The following is a 23,966-nucleotide window of genomic DNA, read 5'->3' on the forward strand; positions in this document are numbered from 1 at the left end:
ATTTCAGAAGAGTGTTAAATTTCGTGTTCAACCTTTGGATTGCACATACCAGCATAGACAGAATGAAACATACGAGGTACACGGTCAGTAGAAATACATATACAAGTCCACCAAGAGGTAAGGAGGGAGGAAAGACGGACAGGAAGGCAGAGAGAGAGAGGGGTGGGGGGTCGGAGGGATGAACAGAAGCTTAAATAGGAAATACAGTTGGAGGGGGCCCCTCCCCCCCTCCAACTGTGATCGAAACGTGATTGTTTTTTGTTTTAATATAATTTTATTGTATTTCTACATACGTGACTTTACCGAAAAAACCAATGAGTAATTTTATGCAGTCACGAAAGCTTTAATACTTTAAAAAGTTAAGATACCTGTCATTTCCATACACTTCTCACAATCCTGTACTCGGAGCACTAAAAGTAAATCACTATTTTATATTATAAAATGCCAATGTAATATATATTGCGAGTTTTCTTTATTCTTCATAGAACATTCTGGTAAAATAATTAGATTTGTACCAGCACAAAGTGAACCGTGTCAGTCTTTTGTAGTTTGCTACGCCTCCTTTGGTGTCGCTGTCAATTACACGTCTTCCAAACTTCTTTCACCGTTTCAACTGAATGTTTATTTGTCCCATGGAAAACCCCGATTGGCCAGTTACCCAGCAGAGTTTCGGTGGCAACCGCCTGTAGCCACGAACAATAGTATTGCTGGGGTGGAGAGGTGCCCAGCCAAAATCCAGTCAGGAAACTCGAGGTATAGATTATTTTTAATAGTGTGATTTAACATTTTGAATTATGTAGTGACTATGCACCCGGATCTCAAGACAGCGTATAGACACACTGGGCGTATTTATTTTGCAAAAGGCAGTCGGGTTGTAGGCCGAGAGATTAAGGGAAAGGCTTGAGCCTGGGCTTGAACAAGGCCCGGGAGTCGACAGCACAGAAGGCTGGATGGAATGAGGAGACAAGTGAGCGACCTCTTAATTGAGCGTAGGTTGACAGGAGGCTTCGACGTCGAGTCTTGTTTGCAAGAGTGGAGAATGCATTTGGGGAGAGGGGAGAGGTGTAGGCAGGGGGGAAGTCCATGGAGAGGATCTTGAAGATAGTGGGGGTGATATTGAAATTGATCCGGCTTTGGATTGGGAGCCTGGGGAGTGATTGGAGTATTGGGGTAATGTCTCATTTACGGGTGAGGGTGAGGAGTCTGGCAGCAGCATTCGAGATCAGCTGGAGTTCTAGATCAGCTTGAGTGTATCTAGATCAGCTGGAGTTCACGGATGAGGGATTTGGGATGGCTGAGTTGCATAAGCTGAGTCTGGATTTCATGTGATGAAATCATTCATTGAATTGTCCCCCACCTCACCTCTCCCGACTCATACTCTCTGCCCCCATTATCCAAGGACTTGTATTGACACCACCAGCTAACCTCTGCTCACTGGATGGTTGCTCCTCTTGCTCTGCTGCCTGTTGTCTGGAATTCAATCCACCTTGTTGCCCATATTTCTGATGCCATCCATCTGTTCAAGTCTTGCTCAAGACCTCCCTCTTCTCCTTTGTCTATGACCCAACTGCCTTCCCATTCGATGTCTTCAATGCCATTCTTACTACACTGTAGCATTTTATAATACATCTTCCAATGCATTCTTTCATTCACCTTTCTCCCTAACTTGCATCTACCACTTCACTACAGCACCTTGACTTTGTTGGACATAGCCACTCGATACTCGTAAATTAAATTTGTTTTGTGTGACCTACTGTAACCTGGCTAACAAATTCAATACAAAAGCAATGCTTCACCTGGCCAGGATGTTAATAGCATCTAACTCATCCAATTAGGTCGTACAGACCGTGTCCGTTGGTGTTTCTGCTACGGAGTGATAAATAGGGAATGCCTTTGCCTGATTACCGCTGAATTTGATTAATTGCCTTGGTCTTAAATTTTGATTTAAAGCTTTCGTGACTGCAGTGATTCATATTCTTGGTTCTTTCGGTAAAGTCACGTTGAAGGGAAACAATAAAATAATAAAATATATATAAAGCAATAAAATTCTCACGACGTTTCGACTGTACAGTCAAAACGTCGTGAGAATTTTATTGTTTAATATATATTATTATTTTATTGTTTCGCTTCAACGTGACTTTACCGAAAGAACCAAGAATATGCCTTGGTCTTACGAAAGAGTCCGCTCCCATACTAATTGGACCAGGATTGATGTCCCACAGACAACAGGGTAAGGGATGTCGACGTTTAATTTAAATACAGATGTTTTGAGCGGTTGACCATTTTTCAATTAAATGGTCTATGCAGCTTTCTGTCCGTGAATGGTCTGTATATTAAGGTGTACGCGTGTAAATTTTGATTTAAAGCTTTCGTGACTGCAGTGATTCATATTCTTGGTTCTTTTGGTAAAGTCACCACGTAGAAGGGAAACAATAAAATAATAAAAATATAAACAATACAATTCTCACGACGTTTCGACTGCAACACAAGCAATCATCATCAGGTGTGAAAACCACAGCAAGAAAATTTGAAAAAAGTGGCGGTTATTTTTAACGTTAGCACCACGGAGAGCGATTTGACAGTTTGTTCAGATAGACGAGTCCATCTATGTTCGGAAAAGAGGAGGGGGGAGACGAAAATAATGGATGTGGTCTGAAAGCCACCGTAAGCGTGAACAATCAATTAAGACCCGAAATGGTTTATCAAATCCTTCCAATGATTGCTATGCAAGATCCAGGTCCGATTCAACACATTACATAAAATCCGTGATCTGGTTCCGTCTGTAAAAGATGTGATTCAAACTAAGTTGCCTGAAATCAAACGACATGTCTCGGACTGCATTCGTGAACACAAAGCAAACCTAAAACACGGTAGGAGCAACACCTCGGCCGTGGCAGATCACTGTTATAATTCAGTAGGCTCACATGACATTGACTTCTCCAAGACAGAGGTTCTTTGCAAGCCATCTGGCTACCATGAGAGATTCGTTCATGAGGCTATCCACATATACAAACACAGAGACAATTTCAACCGAGAAGATGGATTCTGGCTTAGCAATCATTGGAAGGTTTTGATAAACCATTTTGGGTCTTAATTGATTGTTCACGCTTACGGTGGCTTTCAGACCGCATCCATTATTTTCGTCTCCCCCCTCTTTTCCGAACATAGATGGACTCGTCCATCTGAATAACTTCCAAATCGCTCGCCGTGGTGCTAACGTTAAAATAACCGCCACTTTTTTCAAATTTTCTTGCTGTGGTTTTCACACCTGATGATGATTGCTTGTGTTGCAGTCGAAATGTCGTGAGAATTTTATTGTTTTATATTTTTATTAGTTTATTGTTTCCCTTCTACGTGACTTTACCGAAAGAACCAAGAATATGTGTGCGCGTGTGTAGGTACATGTGTGGTAGCAGTGTCATAGTTGTCCATGCACAGCGCTATCATTGCAGCGACCTTGGTTTGACCCAGATTCAGTTGCGTAACAATAGTGGGCATCTGGTCTGGGCTTATTTTCGAGACAAAAAAAGACAGTATCTGTTGCAGTGGTGTTGTTAACGTCATCTGTGGCAAAATGGTTGTGGCCACGGCGTTCATCATACAGCCTTCAATTGTGTTGTGCCAAATCTTAATATATACAGACGAACACCAACCTCACTCATGCAGTCCACAAGGCTAAACAGACTGCATGGATATTATTATTATTTTTGCTTGAACAATACCATCATTTTGACGATCCCCTGATTGTGCTGGTTGTAATCACCGGTGAAATGTCTGACTCAATCGTAAGCCTTGTGGCTTTGCGCTTTCTCACACACAGTGGTGCCAAAGGAGTCGTACATTGCCACGTTTTGTTCACGTAACAAACCTTACTAATTGTCTGTGTCGGGTGGAGATGGGTGTACGACACGTTTTTACATTTGCGAGATCTAACCCAAACACTTGACCGTGAATAATATTGGTTGCTGAAGCTTACGTGTTAATTTTTTTTGTACAAATGTGCTTCTTATCATTTAACAGATGTAGGAATATCGAAAAAAAATATTATTCTTATTGATTACACATGTACGGCTATATATGCGCCCCCGATGTTATTAATTATATCTTTAACCTCTCACTATCTGCGCATGCAATACCATTTGCTTCCTTGCCAAATTCACTGGAAAAATCTCGCAAAAGAAAAGCGGATAGATTGCTGTGCACTTGTTCGTGTGTGTCTATTTGTGCCTTATCCTTCTCCGATATTTCTTGAAATTAAAGCCATAGCTTATATGATAGGGCAAAGTACACATTCAAAATGACCATTAACATTCGAGGGTCGGCAGGATAATGTGGTGTGTGTGTCCGTGCGCACGAACAGTACATGTGCGTGTATTTCAGGCTATGGTGAGGAGCGGTAGAGTAGCAGTTAGCGCGCTGCGCTGCGAACCCAACGACCCAAGTTCAGCTCGCGCTCACGGCCAACACCGTTGACGATTAGATGAACCAGCGGTGTGTAGATGACAGCATTGGGGAGATAAAGACGGTCGGCCATAGTGCTGGTCACCTTGTGTGCTGTGCGGGCCTTCATAGGTGCTCGCTAACAGCACTAGCCCCAACAGTCTGTGGGATATAGCGGTGTAGTGGTTAAACGCACTCTGATCCAATCCTAGTGAGGATGGGTTTCCATAACCAGGCGTGCACATCAGTGATTATTGATACCTGCATCTGTCATGAACGCTGCGGTAGGACATTGCAATGGTTGAGATGAGATGTGTGATGTAAGGTGCTTCGGGGTGCTGAAGAATTGTATGCATGCTACGAATGGAAATCATCATCCTTTGAGCTTCTCTTTAAGTTGACTCGGCCACAAATGAGTGCCTGGGTGGAATTTGTAAAACACATCGGCACAGGGGGAGACGTAGGTAGATGGGCATGGTGCTGGTCACACGAGAACCCCTTTTTGTGTGGTCGTGCCTGTGAGTACATAGCTGTGAAGGTAGGAACCGGCTAAAAGCACGGTATAAACGAGGTGACTCCGTGTACCCTTTGTGCGTGCGTGCAGTCGAAGAAATCGGTCCGTTTGGCCCGATATTCTTTGAGGAGCCGACGGACACGTTGTATCCAGAGGATTCGCCGGAAAAAACCGTGACCCTACGCTGCCTTGCCAAGTCAAATCCACCCGCTACGTACAGGTACCGTGGGGGCTGTGGGGCACTGCCGAGGGCCACGAGCGGTGGCGGGCGCGGCGCTGAGGCCCAAGCAAACCGAGCAAAACTTTAGGCCCCCCCCTCCCACTCCCAAGCAGCTCAGAGGGGGGAGGGAGGGGGAGGGGCCCTGGATTCATGAAAAAATATGGATGCAACAAATGTCAGTTCGAACTCGTTTTCTTATTTAAAAAAAAAATACAGATTATTTTATTCTAATCGCACTTTTAAGTAATTTAAATTATACTAGGCCCTAAAGTTTTGCTCGGGCAACTGTAGGGTCTGCAAAAGCTTCCGTTATCCATGACCCGATTGCTGTTCTCCGCGATTTTATCAAAAATGCAAAGCAAAGCGGCCTCCTCTTAGATTTTTGACACAGGTGACACTCGCTATGATCACGAGGCGACACGAATACGCGTAGACGTGGAGATAAAAAGACAAAATTGGAGACTGGGCACAAAGAAAAACTGGAGAAACAGAGACTTGAATACACACGGAGACGCAGAGACAAACATAGAAACACACGCAAAAAGACAGACGCAGAGGAATGGATACAGACACGGAGACACACCAAGACACACAGAAAGATAAAAGACAAAGAGAGACAGAAAGACAAGATACACCCTTCACAAACACGTACACTACACAAGTTAAAAGAAATGTACTGTAACATCTCCACCTTTGCGTGTGTGTCTTTGTATATCTGTGTGTTTTGCATGTCTCCTTGTTATTGTGTTATCATGTGTCTGTATCCCCGTGTGTATGTGTGTGTCTCGATCTCCGTTTCTGTTGCTCACATGCAGTTACAGAGACAGACGAGACGTGTCGTAGACGCACCACCTGTTCACCCGTGTACAAACACGCTGCACTTCTAGGACCTCTGATGCATTTTAAAAACTTATTTCAGGCAATTTGTTTGTGGATAAAAGGAGTCACGTGGTAAATTAACCCTATTACTTGCGGGGTCATCCGTGAATCTCTCCCTCGGGGATAAGAGGAGTAAAATTGCGGATCACCCTGCGGATAATAGGATCCACGATATCGGTCTCCCATATCACCGTAGATAAGAGAAGTTCTCTAGCGTCTCCAATACATGCTCGTGGTTATGTGACATACCACAAAAAAAATTCTGCTTGGGTCCCCCAATGGGCAAGCATACATCTGTTTTGCACATAGGGTTGGTGGCTTTTGTAAAATATCAGCTCATCATTATGTGCACTTACGTTGGAGTATTTTGCACGTAAATAAACTTGCACGCTTATGGTTAAAGTTGTTTGCAGCCATACAAATAGCATGGCTTTATATACAATATGAGTGTCCTCCAATTAAAGGTGTGGATTTCAACCACACTCAACCATACTTAGGAGTAATTCATTGTTTGGACATCACAACCACAACTACCTTTTTTGAAAACCCGAGTTTGATTTCTGGCCACATGTAACAGTGGCAGGTTGAATATTAACCTGGCATCCTGGGCCAATTCCTAGGTCTGCTCAGCCTAAATTCATTCCTGATGCAGTGGGTGAATTGTCAGTGCAAGAGATTAAGTTTCAAGCTTATGTTGTTTAACCAGGTAAGAACTCAAGAGACCAGCATGAGTCTCGTTTGGAATAGTGGCCTGAAGGCTGATGTGTACCCCTGTGTCATTTTGGCCTTAACAGTCACTCGCACAGCAGTCGTCCTACGGTCGACTGCAGGGCTTATCAAACTCTTAATCGTTTACCAGTCTTCTCAATTTCAATGTAGATTGGCTTTTTTTAATATTACATGCACCTGGTGGTTGATTGGTAGAATACTGGACCTTGAAAATCCTTGGTCTGTAAATTCATACAATCTAGTTGTCAGTCTTCGTGAGCCGTACTTTCATATATTTTTTTCTTCGAATGCATCGTAGATGGCGTCACAATGGCACGGAGATCAAGTGGAATAAGAGATACAGCCTGGAGGGCGGAAACCTGGTGATCTCGGACCTAGACAGGGACCAGGACGCGAGCACCTTCCAGTGCCTGGCCACCAACCGCTTTGGCACCCTTGCCAGCAAACAAGCCACGCTAAAGTTCGCCCGTGAGTGGAGCTGGGCGACGGTGATGGGGGGAGGAGGCTCAAGGATCGTGGTTCCAGTGTGTCCTTGAAATGCTATAGTTCAGGGGCAGCGTTGTCCCGCCATAGAGGTGTTTTTTTTTTTAAACAAAGCCTTGTTATTTCCATGAAGACCAAACTGTACCACTTGTAATTGTATGTTTTAATGCTCAAAATATTACAAAACAACAAATGAACCTCATGGCGGGACCCTGGGGTCCTGAATAAACGGAAGTCAAATTCTTAATTTTTTTATTTTTGGCGACTCCGTCCCCACCGTGCACATAAATGCCGTGACCCACCTGGCGCGGATCGTTCTGTTGTCACGTCATGCCCAAGCGCAGCAGCAGCGAGGACGAATATGCAGAAGAGCTGAACAAGCGAATGCACTCCACGCTCGGGTATGGGCAGGATCATAACAAGTCTTATCCAAAGCTGCTCAAACTGCCTACACGACTTAAGTCCTTTATTTATCAAAACGGTATGCAAAATACAGTGAAGCTGCTCTCTTATCTTCATTATTATTTGTGAGCTACCAATGTCTGCAGCCAGGATCAATCGATGACGATCATACAACCTGCAGATATTTAACAAATGAAATGCATTGCACCGTTAATTCCTCCTGTTTGATAATACAACTCTTGTCCGTATACATCTGTGCAGATAGGTTTTTTTTGCGATTAAGCCATCGTCCCCACATACCGCTCGTATCAATGCGGATAAGAGGAGCGGCGACCCACTACTCTGTAGAGTAACATTGGTATAAACGCTTGTTACAATATGAACAGCGCATTGAAAACGCGTACTATTTTATGTACTGTTTACAAAGTGTGTTCACAAATCCACACTGAGAAACATGATTGACAGAGGGGTGTAAATAATTTTTTCGATAGTGTATTTAAATAGAGGTACTGCAGGTAAGTAGTTTTCAGTTTTAAAGGGGATAGTTTAACAAAACAACACTTGCCACCATCCTTCAAACCCATTGGTGAAAAAGAGCAAAGTGTTTGTTTACATTATAATATAATGTTTATGCGAGAGCCGGGGGATTATGGGTCCTGCCCTGAGGTTCGTATGCATAATTCATAATTTCATGAATACAATGTAATAAATCGCAGTGCAATGTGCCGGCAACATCTTAACTTTTAATACAAAAGAGCGTATTTAGTAATACTTTTTGATCATTGAAGGGTCTGTCTTGTTACTCAGTAAACGTTTAAAAAAATGTAATTCTCACTGGGCCCCTTGGTGTAGAGTGCAGTTTCCAGCCCTTGTTAACGCCAACCATGAAGAAGGGTCATCGCCTGAAACGTTGCCTGTTATATATGTAAGGCAGCGTTATTGATGGAATGTGTTGGTGTAAGTTATAAAGCCACGTATGGAAATTAAAGGAACTTGATTGGTCTGGAGGTGTGGTGAAGCAATACTGTATTGCAGAGTAGCTACAGTACTAATTTGGGATTGTCTGCCATGTGGTGCTGCTGCATAGGGTTGAGATGCAGCTCATAACAAGGCAGCGTTGCTATGCACCGTAATTCAATCTTGAGCTTCGGAATTGTGGTTTATAAATATGTATTTCTTGTTAGGAATTCACCACCCCAAACAATACAGCCTGTTGTTTCTGGTTATTGGGCATGAGATGATTTGGAAATGATGTAACAAATCCTTGATTTGTTATTTGTGGAGTCCCATACATGCCTGCATGTAGGCATCCACCATCGCACACACCACCGCGGTATCATGAGGATGACGTGAGAGCGATATGGCGTGGCCGCAATAATTCCCAGAGCAGTGATTTCAGAGCGCCCTGGCTGTCACTGCATCCGCCGGGCTTCCAGATGCGCTTTTGCGGCGCGTCTGGAACGCACTTCCGTCCGTTATTCAGAAGCTACCGGAGCAATGCACTTTTAAATCGCCAAGATTGAAAACGAATTTCTTGAGAACAGATTTTCGTGCTGAGTTTTGTCCTTCCTCGGCACCTCCGATTAGCATGATTGGCTTTGTACAGTGCGAAAGAAGCTCTGCATACATACATACAAACGTACGTACGAAAATGAGGCACTCGCATGCAAACCTTGTAAAACGTGGCCGGGTGCTTTCACAGCTCTACATTTGCAAGGTTGTGCAGTGCAAGGGCAATAGGCTAATGTGTGAGCAGAAGGTGACGGTAGCAGCACACAGGGTCACACCCGCCACTGTAATTGTTTCAAGCAGGAGACTGATTTGAAATTATTCCATTTAATTTGACACACGTATTATTTATAGTATACCATGCAGCCCAGGGCCAAATCTGTTTTCAGGCTGTAGATGTGAATGATGTGTGTGTGCTGTTCGGATTTTTTTTTTATACATTGACATTCTGTGGAGATCAGGGGAGTTTCATTTTAAATTGGTAAGAAATATAATACATTACACATTTGACTTTACAGACAATTTTTTATTGTACCCTATCTTCAAATTAATAATAATTTTAAAAAATGTGTAAGGTGCCTTCCACTAATGTCTGAAGGCGCCTTCTAAGAATAACGTTAAGGAAAGGCCAAGAGAGAAGGAGCGATACATAAAATAAACAGAATTAAGAAGATGTGGTTTTTCGACGCGACTTATTATCTTTTAAACGAATTTCCAAATGTAGGGAATTCCACAACCGAGGCGCAGACACAGCAAATGCCCACTCACCCCAAGAACTCAGCCGGGATTGAGGTACGCAGATCTTAACGACCTTGAGGGGGTGTGAACGGATGAATTAGCTCGTGAATATATGGTGGTGTCAGCCCACGGAAGGCTTTAAAAACTTGTAGAAGGCTCTTAAACTCTACTCGTTTCAAGAGCGGTCGCAAGTGTGATGATAAGTGAACTGGAGAAATGTGGTCAGGTGATGGGGTTCGGGTGAGCACCCTTACTGCTGCATTCTGTACAATTTGTCGTCTACCAAGGACTTCATTTGAAACACAGCTTCGTGTGTACGTACACAACCCTTCTGCTTTTAAAAACAGTAGATACAAATTAGAGTGTAAATGAAAGTGTGGGATCAACATCGGTTGCCCTATGATGAGACTGGACCCTGCCATGGCAATGTAAAATTTCCACCATGGGTCGAGGGTTAGCCACAGAGATGAGCCATGCCATTGGTAATTCGAACAGGAAAAAAATGGCTTTCAGTTTTTCATGGTTTCAAGTTATAATAGTGCCAGTCATCATATTCATGATTATTAGCATCGATATTGTCATAATCGTCATCAGATTCCCACAGGGTTACTTGAGACCAAACAAAACTCCATCGCCTCAGTAAATTTCCCTTCGTAACAAGATTCGCACTGCAAGGTCGCTCCAAAAAATAAATCTAATGAATTAAATCCATTCTAACGAGATCTTTCCACCTTGGGGAAGGCTTACTCCACGTTCTATTCCCCTCAGCTCGCTGGCTAATGTGACCTTGCGGGTTCCTCCTGTTTGGCATTCTGCAGTCGTAACCATCGTAACAAAGTTTCCCTCTCCTGAATTATTACACTAAGTGCTGTCTGCTTGGATCTATGACTGTGCCTGTCATTGGATAAATCGGGTCAGCTGTTCATCACTGCTAAAAATACCACTGTTATGGAATACAACCTCCTTATTTGTTTCCTAATGACAATATTTTCTGAGGACCATAGTCATTATAAGAAGCAATGGAACGTATGATTCGCAATAGATTTTTGGGTCAGATTTCCATGTCAGTAAAATGTGTGTCATGCACCCTCATCCACCCGACAGCTAATTAATTAAGTAGGCATGGGACCCATGCTGAACAACGAAAATTGATTAGGGCAAATTATTTCAAGAGCCTAATAAAGACAGCTGGAATGTATGTGTGTTGAACAATCTTTCGCAACCATACGTAGCCAACCGTGCTTGTTGGAGGTGCGGGGGAAGGACAACGATCTAAACATGAAAAGCAGTTTCGAAAGAAATTAGTTTTCGATCTAGATTATTTAAAAAGTGCGTAGCTCCAGTGGCTTCCTAATATCGGAAGGAAGAGCGTTCCAGACGGCAGCAGAAGCGCATCTGAAGGCGAGTGATCATCTTTGTTCGATGGCTAGCCAACTGCTGCTGCTGCTGCTGCGAGGATGACTGGAGTTCGCGTGATGGTTTATGCTCCTTGACGAGATCACCAAGGTGTTGTGGTCCATTTGTGGCAATGTTGGGCGTGGCAATGTTGGGCTTGGCATAAAAAAAAACGAGTCAAACAAAAGTGGGGTTACCACAAGTTTGAGTCACAACTTAAGTGGGAAACATCATTTGTTCGTGTATACCCAGGGGAATGAATGAATGAAGGCGGACCAGGGTGAAATAACGAGGCGAGTTGAAGCAGGCTCGACCGCTGTTGGAAAACTGAACTTGATAATGAAAAGCCAACAGCCCAGTGCGGCCAGGGGCCGGGCCCTAGGAGTGTGCGAGGGGGTAGGGGGGGAAATCTGAGGAGGAGGAGGAGGCACCGTCGCTATCTCTAACAGGTGTCGTTATGTTCACGGTAATTCAATTACTGTACTGAGGCGTGTGACGTTAGCTGGTATTGATGTTGCTACTCGCAACTGCTTTTCCAGGTTTGCTCCTAGATTTATTGAATTTCGAGTCCCGCCTGCGGTTGCCTTGGCAAGGCAAGAACCAAATGATTTCGTGGGCCTTATACGGCCCGCGGGCCGGACGTTCCCCACCCCTGATTTAAACGAACGGTTAATACTTATCTTGAATGTACACATCCAGCTGTTTGGTGCTTCGGATGAAGATTGCCCGTTCAAATTTTGTACACCGGTCAGCCGAGCTCATCACCCCGATGGGGTTGATAAAATCAGTGCCACGTTGTGGGATCTTGGAAGTGGCTATGCTACGGGGAAGCTGCACTTTGATGTGGGGATGTGCCCAGAGCCACCGACAGAAAAAAAACACCACACTTGCTTATTTGAGCGGGGATACACAGTCTTAACACAGTCTTAACCTATTGTGCGATTAATGTGATGATTTCATTCTTCGGTGGGTTTTTTTTCTCCTACTTGCCCAGGGATAGACTACCGTAGTTCGTCTGTGTCCTTTCCACTGAGCCAGTTAGAAATAAGCTCGTTAGTAATACAATTGACTCCTCAATTCCCACTGATGGCCAGGACATTTTACAGCGAATTAGTTACTGCAGAAATTTCAGAAAGGCATTCGTTGTCTGCTGTAAAGTGGGCACCAAGGGCAACATCACGTCAGCTTGAGGTAAAATTCGTTTTGCAGTATTACAGCCTAAAATAGAAAATATATTACAATAATGCAATCAGTCAATTCTAATATAAAATTAATATACACTTATGGGGTTGGACACCTCTGATAAACATGATGCATCCGGCATCGGTGTATGATTTTATGTTTTGTGTGTTTTTTGTTTTTTTTATGTGCAGGGGTTTTGATTGAAACAAAAAAACAAACTAATAATGAGTGCGGCAACATTGCTATTCATCACCTTCGGTGGGTGCTGCAAGCTGTGAATTTTTGTTAATTGCGCGTGCCGCTCCAGATCTGGACCGGTTCCCATCGGAGGAGCGGGGCCCTCTGCGCGTGCGGCTGCAGAACAGCCTGGTGCTGCTGTGCAACCCCCCGTCCCACTACCCAGGTGAGTTGTTGTGGTCACTTCCGGGCGGCGGCGGCGGTGGCGGTTGACGTGAGATGGCCACTCGCTGTGCTGCGCGCGCGGGATTGATGGTGTTGGTAACAACGGTGCGCGTCTTTGCAATTGCTTGCCGTGTGGTCGGTGGCTACGCGCGCGTGGCCTGTTGTAATCCAGCACTGTGGAGGCAGCGGGGGTTGCTGGACCGCCGCGCAAATGTTGTGATGCTCCATTCCCGTGCCTCCGATTGGCACGGTTGACTGCGTATGGTGCAAAGGCGTTCAACGTACATACTCGTGCAGATGCCAAACCCTGGCTCGCCAGGAGTAGGCGGCACGGCAAGTGGACTAATTTGCCATTCTCTTACTACCTTCAGAATCAGAATATTAATACTGGAGGAATGCGATGAGCTATAAAGCTCTTTTGTCAAAGATGTCCAGTTGGTTTCCATCTAAGAGTTTTGCTGCCCTCGCGCACGTGAGTTTTCTCCGGGCGCTCCAGTTTCCTCCCACTTGTATATTGTTCGTTGGCTGAAACTATCTTCAAATAAAAACCCAACGCACCGAACCCTCTTGTAAAAGAGTCCGAAGACTCATTGAGGCCTTTGCTGGATAAATCCGTACGTAAAATAAGTAACTCATAAATACGTAACTGAAATAAGTAATTGCTCACACCATTACTGCTGGAATGGCCTCCACTAGAGGAAGATTGAGAGAGCCCCTCCAGCGAGGGCATTTGGCCAACTCTCCCATGCTTATCAAGCACTTCGGTAGAGGTTGGAGTACCCACACTTTACCCCAGCTCACGCTGCCTGCTCATCGACTGATTCTACGTATAGCAGTGTCTCAGCTATTAAACCCACTGCTACAATAACATAGACGCGTGCTACATTTTTAATGGTGATACAGAACGGCAATGCAGAACGTGGGCATCTCCTCGGCAGCCTTGGCCCAAAATGAATTGCGAATGCGTGGTGTAAATATTTCACGGGAGGCGAAAGCGGCCAGGAGTATTGATGAACATATCCCTGCAGTAGGTGCTCAATAACAGCACTTGGTACTGTGGTCTAGCAGGTTAAACCTGGGTCTTTCCCTTGCGAAGGATTTTAAAGATGCTATGTAGTTTCTTTAAGCCATAAAGATTGGCAAAAATGAAAAACTTCCAACTGATTCTCACCGATGATTGTCTCGAACCCCTTTTGTCATGAGCACTTCCGGTTTTCGAAACCACACATGAATGTACTCCCACTATCAGTCATGACATAGGGCTCCAAAATAAATTCCAGATCCTTCCACTTGGTCCTAAGTTCACCAGGGCTGGCCTCGTAATAATTTATAGCTCCATTCTGAAACGCACTGGGAAGTAAAATATAGAGGAGCCTCGACTCGCGCCCTGCCCCATGGAGAATCGCTCACTGTCACCTGCTGTTGTTCGAACCGCGGCTTGTTGTTGAAGGTCGAGACTTGCGACAAGTTCAGTAATATGCTTTGGAATCCACGTCTGCCAGTATCCCCAGAGAGCGTCATGCCGGAACAATATTGCACGTTATTGAGTGTTCACTGGCGCGCGTGATAAATGGGTTATTGTACCCTGCACTTTTCAACGACGTATACTGGACGTTCCCAATTCGATCACGAGTGCCACATCTGTCCACCTCCGAGAGCCACTTGTGTTGATTGTAGTGAGAGTTCGGCTTCTGTTATTCACACGTCTGTCAGTAGGGGGGTAGTGATTGGTATGTATATCCCAATTGAGTGATTTCCAAATTGAGTGATTTCCCAACTGAGTAATTTGCGGGTAATTTTCCAAAGTACAAAATTTGGACCCTGATGCCGGCACCCACTGCGAAGCGGACGGCTCGTCGTCTCACAGCGGTTATTACAGCCTGCAGTAATAAGCAGGGCGGCTACACTCTGCTTTTTACAACTGCGAACCTTTGCAACAAAAAGCGGTGAAACGTGCTTCCACTTGGCCGTGTCGCAGGCCCCATTACGCGTTCATGAGGATTTGGATGAAACTCCCCCCCCCCCCCAAGTCAGGATCCTTTATAGAATATCAACACTGACGCACAGATCATGCTTTTGCTGAACAAATAAAACGAAGCAAAAAATGGTAAAATTAGTAGTTGGAGAGAAAAATCCCCCATCCGGTGGTGGGGATTCTACATTCCTACAGTCGCGACGAGTTATTCCGTGGAACAGCGACTGTTGCGTAACCAAGAAAAACCTGTTTAAAAATACAGAAATCTAATTAACACTTGACCCGCAATAAGTTGAGCGAGTCAAACTATAGAATTCAATTGGTCATGTTATATTGCTTTTATTTCAGGCAGCGAACAGTACAGCTACAGGAAACTAATTCTACTTCCCCCCCCCCTTTACTGCACTAGGATTGACATAAATGTGTTTTTTTTTCTCGTCACAGCTGCCAATGATAAAAAAATGCAATCTTTTTGTGAAGAAATAGCTGGATAAGAGAGATATGGAGGTGGCCAATAACTGCAGTGATATCCTTGGCCACGTTCACTGGGTGTCGTCTGCCGCATTTAATGCACACCACGCAATCATCTCTTGGCAGGGGTCGTTAAAACGGCGGGAGGGCGGGGAGAGGGGTATCACGAAATGACCTGCGGAAGAGTCTGACCACCAGCTAAATTTATTTCCCTACCTCGTCTGGGAAAGAGGTTTTGGTATTAAAAAATAGTCTGTAGGGGCCTCGTACATTTGCAGCAGCAGTAGCAAGCGGCTGTTCTCTGTCGTCTCGAGGAATTATATTGGGTCATTGTGTATAAATTTGATTCAGGAGACTACGAGGCATGGTTGCAAATGGCTCTTTATTTACAAATGCTGTGTTTTTGTGCCAAATAGGGCGGCGCGTGTGGATTATACGAGTCTTATCTGTCCCCCCTGCGTCCAATCCTCCGGTCGTGTTTTTGTGCCGAGATGCACCGATTGGACTTGTGAATAACAAAGTGACCGACCTCGCACACAGTAGTGTCTCTAATTCTCAGATAGCAAAATCGACGTTTTCATTCTTCAGAGGATTTTGTTGTGAGCGTAATGCAAATGAAAGTTGGCAGCATTCTAGCAATCGCAATATAATTGTGTCTTCGTGTGAGTTATTCAAAGGTAGCCGGGAGATAGATGTGTGAGTGTCTCAGTAAGTAGGTATAGTAAAACCTTGGATTGCGAGCACAATTCGTTCTGGAAACGTGTTTGTAATCCAAAGCACTCGTATATCAAAGCACTCGTATATCAGTTGTGATCACGTGACGCTCGGGACAAAGCGTACACGTACACTGCTCGTATTGCAAGACCTCGCTCGTTTATCAAATTAATATTTACTTAAAATTTTTGCTCGTCTTGCAAAACACTCGCAGACCAAGTTACTCGCAATCCAAGGTTTTACTGTATTTGTGTGTGAAAAGTAGGTAAGCAGATTTGTGAGTGGATGGCTGTTTGGATAATGGGTAGGTAGGGCGGTGAATGGGTAGTTATGTTTATTTAGTTAGGTAGGCAGGTGGGTAGTTGGGTATTTCAATGGGAGGATAGGTATGTAGGTAGGTAGGTAGGTTGATGATGGAGGTAGTGAATAGATAATTGGGTGTAGTAGATAGACGAACAGATAGCTAGGTGGGTGGTTGAGTGTTTGAATGGGAGGATGTGTAGGTAAGTAGATATGTGGGAAGACATATTGCCTGCTTGTTTATTTTGTAATGTAGGTAGGTTTGCCATTGAGTGGGAAGTTACATGTGTATACAGGCAGGTAGGTGGATGGGTGTTTTTACGTGTGTCAGTTGGTAAATATTTGGGTATTGGTACGGGTGGGTTTCTGGTTAACTGGCTAGGTCCACTGGTAGGTGGCTCAGTCGGTAGCTCTTCAGCGATATAGTCGCCCATTGAGACAACACATCGCTTGCGAGGCATGGCGGTGTAATGTACTCAACCTGTAGAGAATTGTGAACAGGAAACACTGAAAAATGCTAAGTTACAAATTTTATTTTTTTCAGAGGAGAAAAATGTCACAAATAAGGAAATGTAAAATACATTAATGGATCATTCTTGTGACCAGGATTTTATATTAGTGTAATGTTAAGTATGTAGATTTACCAGGAATGGTCTATAATAAGGCTTTTGAGCTATGTGCAATTGCTTTTCGAACCCTTGTTATGGTTATGTGTGCATTAAATGTGGGCAAATCCACAGAAACATTTTAAGCTTCTTCCTTTTGAAGATGACTTTGTGTTTGAGTATAGAATACCGCACATCAGAAGACTGCCTCTGACACACGGCACGGACATCTTTATGCGATTTACTTACATTTTCTCCACAGATAATAAAAAAACGAATCTCATCGTGAAGAGCCGAGCTTTATGGTTGCGGGTAAAAGCCGTTTATCATCGTATGACTTTGCGATAAACCTTTTATGGAGGAGTCGCAGTGTAAGCAGTGCACTGCGTGAGAGTTCCATAACAGAAACAGGTGGTTACATCTGTCACCCGTCTTTTGCGTGCAAATTTAGTCACGTGATCCCTTCTCCTTTTCCACATGGCTATGCATTTACACAGTCTCTTAATCATTTCATTTTGATCCCCATCTGTAAAACTGTAATTGACAAAAGTGCCCACAATTTTTTGGATAAAAATGAATAGATAAATATGAGCAGTTTAAAATGTGCAAATAATACCATTTATTTAACTGTAAAATTCTCACTGAGTCTCAAGGCTCTATGAAGATATTTTGCCAGTTTCATTCATTGGTGTTTTTTTTTGTGGAATGTGGGAGGAAAATAGAAGAGCTGAAGAAAACCCATGCATACAAAAAGATAACACTCTTAAGCTCCAGAAAAATGGATTGAATCCATTGCTATACGAATATTTCCTGACCACCTCATAGGCCGAGCCTAATGACACGTGCTATTTCCAGGCAGTCTACAATTCAATGACTAGCCAGGCTCAAACCCTGCTTAGGTTCTGAGATTGGACATATTGGGAGTGATTCGATTGCACCTTTTCTACTTTGCAATTTTCTTGAATTAGGAGATTGTAGCCAAAGTTGGGGAGAGTGGACGTTCTAGTTTTAGCTTATGCCAGTGGTGGGAATTCCTGATTACTATGAATGAGGGCAGTCACTCAATGGGACAACCATTGTTGACTTCCCACAAATTGGAACTAATTGAGATGTGAACTTCTCCTGGTGTGGTGCCATCTCTTGGTACTGTAAGTAGTCTGGTGGTGTCAAGTCGTCTCTTGGTCTCATCTCTATGGTGGCCCATAATTAGAAGAATGGTTTAATTTTATATAGCATTATTCATGTATCCAATAACACTGTACATTAATGATATATATATAAGGACAATTCCCAAGTAAATAAAAACCCTACTACCATACCGTGGTGGCATATTCTTTGGGTCTTTCGGTAAAGTCACGTAGATAGGTTCAAATAAAATAACAAAAATAACAAAAAACTACGACGTTTCGATCGCAACACAAGCAGTCGTCATCAGGAAAAGGAGGTTAGCTTCTAAAGGCAAACTGTTTATAAAGGTTTAAAATGGGCGTAGCCAAATTTCATCAGCATGGGCGGGGCAGCTTATGTTAATGTAGTGATGGGCAGCGACCGTGAAGGTGGTAGGTTTCCACCAATTAAAAGGGCTGCCAGGTAAAAATTAGCATGATAATGTCAGATTGGTGAGCGGCCTCCATGGCGAGTGCGCTGAGGTGGCTATGTTAATGTGAGAGATTAGCATGTTAATGTGAGAGATTAGCATGTTAATGTGAGAGATTAGCATGTTAATGGGAGATCGAAGAGCCGCCGCACGTTGAGGTCGTCGCGCGAGGTGGCTGTGTTGGTGTGAGAAATGTAACCTATTAATGTAAAATCGGAGAGCCAAATATAACAACTAACATCAGAAGGTGGTAGGATGAAAACACCACAGCAGTTATGACTTAAACTGGTTGATAACTTCCTTCCAATGATTGCTAAGTTTGTACCCATCTTCTCGGTTGAAATTGTGTCTGTGTCTGTATATATGGATGGCTTCATGAACGAATCTTTGTTGATAGCCAGTGGGTTTGCAAAGTACCTTCGTCTTAGAGATATAAATTCCGTGTGAGCCCACCACATTAAAACAATGATCAGCCACGGCCGAGGTATTGGTCCTATTGTGTTTCAGATCTGCCTTATGTTCAGGAACACGGTGGTGTCATGTTGCGGTGTCGTCTCTCGGAGTGTCCTTTATCGGTGCGCCATCTCTTGTCCTGTTGTGGTGTGGCCACCAGTCGGCTATGTACAGTGCAAAAGAAGTCCTACATATCGATACCAATACCCGCCATTCGCCACTAAGTGACGGTGACGTCACCACGGTACCTGTGCCAGACCAGGTGTAGTTTCAGGCAACGTGAAGTGTCGAATGCTCGCTGGAAGGAAGTCACGGGACAGACCCAGGTGCCATGGGTTGACTGAATGAGATGACTGGCAGATGCACCAGCTGTAGCCCCTACTGTGCTAACTTGCTGCATTTTAGCCACCCGGCGCTCCGCTCGGGTGGCTGTCTCCAACCGCCCAGTGGCGTCCTTTACGAGCCTCCTCGACAGAGGTCAATCTTGACGCCGCTGGTACTAGTCTTTGGCAAATCCTACATACACACACATGCGTGGTGCGGTGTGGCATTGTGTTGTGCCGCGGCTGTTGCAGACGTCGAGTACCAGTGGCTGCTCAACGAGTTCCCGGAGCTGGTGCCACAGGACGAGCGGCGCTTCGTGTCGCAGCAGACGGGCAACCTGTACATCGCGCGGGTTGAGGCCAGCGACGCCGGGCGCTACGCCTGCCTCTTGCGCAGCACGCTCGGCCGCCACAGCCCCAACGTCAACATCTTCAGCGCCTTCGCGGCCCTCGAGATACGGCGTGACTGTGAGTTTTGGGGGCGCCTCGCTCTCCTTGACGCGCGTTCGGGATGCGCTGCAGGTATTCCGCTTAAGCCTCCGCGGTTCGGAGCAAAGGTTTTAAGTGGCCGTCCGTGACCCCGAAGCGTGGTCGTCCTGGGTATAAGGCCACGTGTTCACCAAATGTTCTCTCAATCTTTTGCTTCAATAGGGAAGGCAAATGCGAGCTGAGTTTTGTGCTGGAAATAGCCGTCCTGTTCCCGAGCATTGGGTCAGACATGCAACTGGGCGTGTCCAGAAAGTCCCATACAGGTATTTGGTGATTCGCAGACGCGTGCAGGACCAACGACCAATGAGAAAGCAAAGTGCCATACAATAAGGGATTTGGAGACCAGATGAAATGCACCGCTTCATCTCCAGATGATGTTTCCAGTAATGCGTGGTGAAATCTTTCTCGAAGATATGCTAATGCTCAATACGTGAATTAACCCCGCAAGTCCTCACTTGGGTTGCTGTGGAGTGAGCACGGTGGAATTGGTGCCTGTAATCCAGCACTCGTAGCACAACACATTAAGTTGGCAATACACCACATAGGGCATAGAGACATCGATAGACGTGCGAGCAGCTGCCTCCATTAGCTTTTTGATAGAGTGTGGTGGGTTGGGGGGTGTTGGCAATTCTATTTGCATTTGACCTCGCAATTTATAACCTTCTTTACCCCCACCCCCCCCCCCATGCCAGCTTGACCCCCATAACTTCACACATGCTCACATTTTAAAAGCATCAACGTGTTGATGGGGCAGTGGAGTCGCATTAGTTAGCTCGCTGCGCTTTGAACCCGGCGACCTGAATCTAATTACCGGCCAGCTGTGGCTAAAATCGGTGGCGAGTGAAATCTGAACCGATCCTGGGCAACTGCCTTCATAAACCGTCATTGACAAGCACGGTGAAGTATGGTCAAACAATGTCCACGACCGATGCAGCGTGGGAAGCCTTTCATCCAGCAGTGTATTGGGAAAGAACTGTAGATTTTAAAAACACGTTGATAAGTTCTCCCAAAAAAAAAAAATCGATATTTGAAAGTATGTCATAACAATTGTGTTATATTTTTCTTAATGACAGGAGGTAGTTTACACAAATTTTAGTAGTTTTAGCATGGTTACTCAGCACATGCCCAAAGGCCTAAAACAACGAGCAGTGAGCAACACACAGCACCCACTCATTTGCTGGGAAATTGCCATTCTCATTCTTTTTTTATTATTACTTGTGAAAATGTGCTCATGTCTTTGTCGCCAACTATTGAGGCAAAAACGACAGGCGATGTGCTTCGACCGTTCCCGGCGACTCGACACGCGAGCTCGTCGCAAGAAGAGCACGTGGCCATCTGACATCGTTCCCTCCTCTCGCTCTGCAGCCCCCATGATGAGCTTGCTGCCGCGCATCGAGGTGAAGCTACCGGCGGAAACGGTGGTGCTCAAGGGAGATAACCTACGCCTCGAGTGCTTCGCTCTTGGGAAGTGAGTCTCTCCTGTATGCGCGCATGTGCGTTGGACGTCTTTCGCACCGTACGTAGCCGACCGTGCTAATCAGAGGTGCGACGGAGAGTGAAGGGTGCACGATCTCGCGTCCATCCCGGCCTTCCCAGCCCGTGGTATCGCTGTCCCACCTAGCATGGTGCACCTAGCGTGGCACTCGTGCCGTGGTGACGTCGCCGCCGCTTGGTGGCGAGCGGCGTTTGTTGTTGTTTTTGTCGTTGCTGTCCTGAGCGTCGCTCCAATGTTACGTCTCCTTAAAGGATGACAGATTTTGCTGGCATGGCCTTTTCTGCAATGCCACTGCAGCAATGGAAAGCCTGATGGTATAATTGCCCCTGGGGGTGTATTGCAATTTCAGAGGAGTTTAAAAACTCCTATTTTTTCAAACCATGTCCAATACTAAGTTTATCTTAAGCATGCAACCATGTCACACTATACAGGGGTTGTTCCATGTGTACCCAAATCAATATCATTGCCCTGAGAAGAAGAAAAAAACGCTCAGATGTTTTTGGTTGTCTTGGGAAACTTTTTGCGATACCAAGTTCATGCGTCCTTTGTTCAATTGCGCTTCCTAATTTCATTGGCGTGTCTGGCCTTGGTTTACGTATGGATGTTGAACTTCTGTCGCACCGTACGTTGCCAACCGTGCTAACCGGAAGTGCCGGGGGAGCAATGTAAAGTTATAGACGATGTTGAAGTATCTGCTAAAAGAAGCAGTGGGGGGAGGTACTCATCTCCAATGGCAGCCCTGAATGTTCTCATTCGTATGGTGAGGGCCAGTGTCTCCCGTGGATGATGACCTTCCAAAGCCATACTCGTTTATTCGTGCTCTGAAGTATGATTGGCCGAGTCGAGCCGCAAATATGAACGTGGAAGCAAAGTTCTCTAACTACTCCGTTATTCGGCCCGATCTCGGTCTACGTTCGTATTGTTACGATAAAGATCGCATCACGCCGTTGGGATTCTACTGTTGGGATCATTAGCCTCGGCATGCAGGGGATGGAGGCCATTTCAAACAGTGCTTAATGAAATATTGGCGCAGGCTTAGCTGCAGTCGCCACTGATTAGAGGAAATAACGCGAGGAAACTAATTGAAGGAAATTAATAGAGAATGTGAGGTGTACGATGTCATCTGCGTTCAATTAGAGACACGTGGCCTGGGTTCCCGAGACCCCCCCGATCAATTAAAGCACGACATGTGTAGCACGTGTAAGCCGACTCTTTTAAATTAGGCAGTAAGCTCAATAAATCCAAAGGTATGGCAAAGCCCTGCGGAGGTGAAACATAGCACAATTCGCAAGAATGCTCTCCCTGCCTTTTTTAATCTGCACTTTGCCATCTGCCAGCATGCGAGGCTGGGGAATGGTGGTGTAATGGTGCCTCACGCTCCAATTCAAATTACTGAACCTGTATTCCATTCCTACCCACGTACAACACAAGTGGCAACTGGAATCTTTAACCAGGCTTCAGGCCTCCCCTAGGTCAACTTGGCCCATAAATTAGTATGTTGGCCCTTTGCCGTTGATAATTAGGCATTTAAAGACATAAAGGTGGGCCAGGTTAATGTGGTGCCATCCAAACATTGTGTGCACTGCTGGCCTTCATAGGCACTCGCCAATAGCACTTCCTCGGGCAGTCAATAAACTTAATTGGGAATATCTGTCTGTTAGAAACTAATACATGCTGCGATCTAGCATGGTTGGCTACGTACGGTGGGAAAGAAGATCAACATAATCTCTTCACGTCTAGTGCCATGGGTATGTTCATTACGATTCAGTTCTAACCACCAAAGCACATATGGAGACTAAGTCACCATTTCGATGTTTGACATTCTTTTCTTATGCCCAAGCCTGTGATCACTTTGTACATTAACATAATGGGATGTGCAGTAAATGCCACGTTAATGGAAATATATGTGGCAGCTTTTGGCCAGTCAAGCACTGCAGACTGCGAATGTTAATTGCATGGAGAGTTCAAGAGCAGACGGTGTTCTGCGTAGTTCCCCTCTCTATTATAGTCGTCTCATTACAGTCTTAAGGCCACCTAAGGTCAGCACTGAGTCTTAATCAACTTGTGTCTGTTGTGTGCATTGGAGATGTGCGGTGTAAAGGTCACACTGGAACAAGTGTGGTTATCGCCAACATTCCTGAATGAGATCGTAGCTCCTCTGCCTGAGCTCCTGTAGTAGTTTTTTTTTTACCCTCTGCCTTGTCACATCACGTCAACTTGATAAGGGGGTGCGCCGCTTGGCAGCATTGGGTTGCTAGAGTCTCACTGCTGCTGTCAGTCGATCACATTCGCTCAGATGAAATGTTTACAGAGCTGCTGGTGGTTTTGCATCATGCCCCATACTTTTTGGACACTTTTCTGTACGTTTATTTCTTTTACCTAAGGTTTTATGGGCCCACACTACTTTTCTGTTAGGATGGTTTTTCTCATCATTTAACAGATTCTATGATGGGGACACGGGCAGAATAACTCGTCTCAACATTGCTACATTGTACACCGATGAGTGTGTTGTGGTCAACAGAGTTGTTCAGTTGGTAGATTAGCATCATCATTGTCACCATCATCACCATCGTGACCAATTAATATAATTATTATCGACATGATCCTAATCACAAATTAGGTCTTATTTAAACCATCATTGTTGATCAGTC

At 44.9% G+C, this 23,966-nt stretch overlaps 1 protein-coding gene across 6 annotated transcripts in view; it reads left to right on the top strand.

The window, feature by feature from the left end:
* Positions 1 to 23,966, top strand: part of LOC116942318 (contactin-2-like) — a 132,609-nt gene that overhangs the window by 72,706 nt on the left and 35,937 nt on the right. For all 6 annotated transcript variants that reach the window (XM_032954052.2, XM_076066948.1, XM_032954069.2 and 3 more), the window contains 5 exons: positions 5,045 to 5,174; positions 7,081 to 7,250; positions 12,799 to 12,894; positions 19,584 to 19,799; positions 21,186 to 21,288. In XM_032954052.2, coding sequence (XP_032809943.1) covers positions 5,045 to 5,174; positions 7,081 to 7,250; positions 12,799 to 12,894; positions 19,584 to 19,799; positions 21,186 to 21,288 — 715 coding nt within the window. The remainder of the gene's footprint in view (positions 1 to 5,044; positions 5,175 to 7,080; positions 7,251 to 12,798; positions 12,895 to 19,583; positions 19,800 to 21,185; positions 21,289 to 23,966) is intronic.

Source organism: Petromyzon marinus, chromosome 14 (assembly GCF_048934315.1).
Source record: "Petromyzon marinus isolate PM22_M1 ecotype Great Lakes invasive population chromosome 14, UKy_Petmar_22M1.pri1.0, whole genome shotgun sequence".
NCBI lineage: Eukaryota > Metazoa > Chordata > Hyperoartia > Petromyzontiformes > Petromyzontidae > Petromyzon > Petromyzon marinus.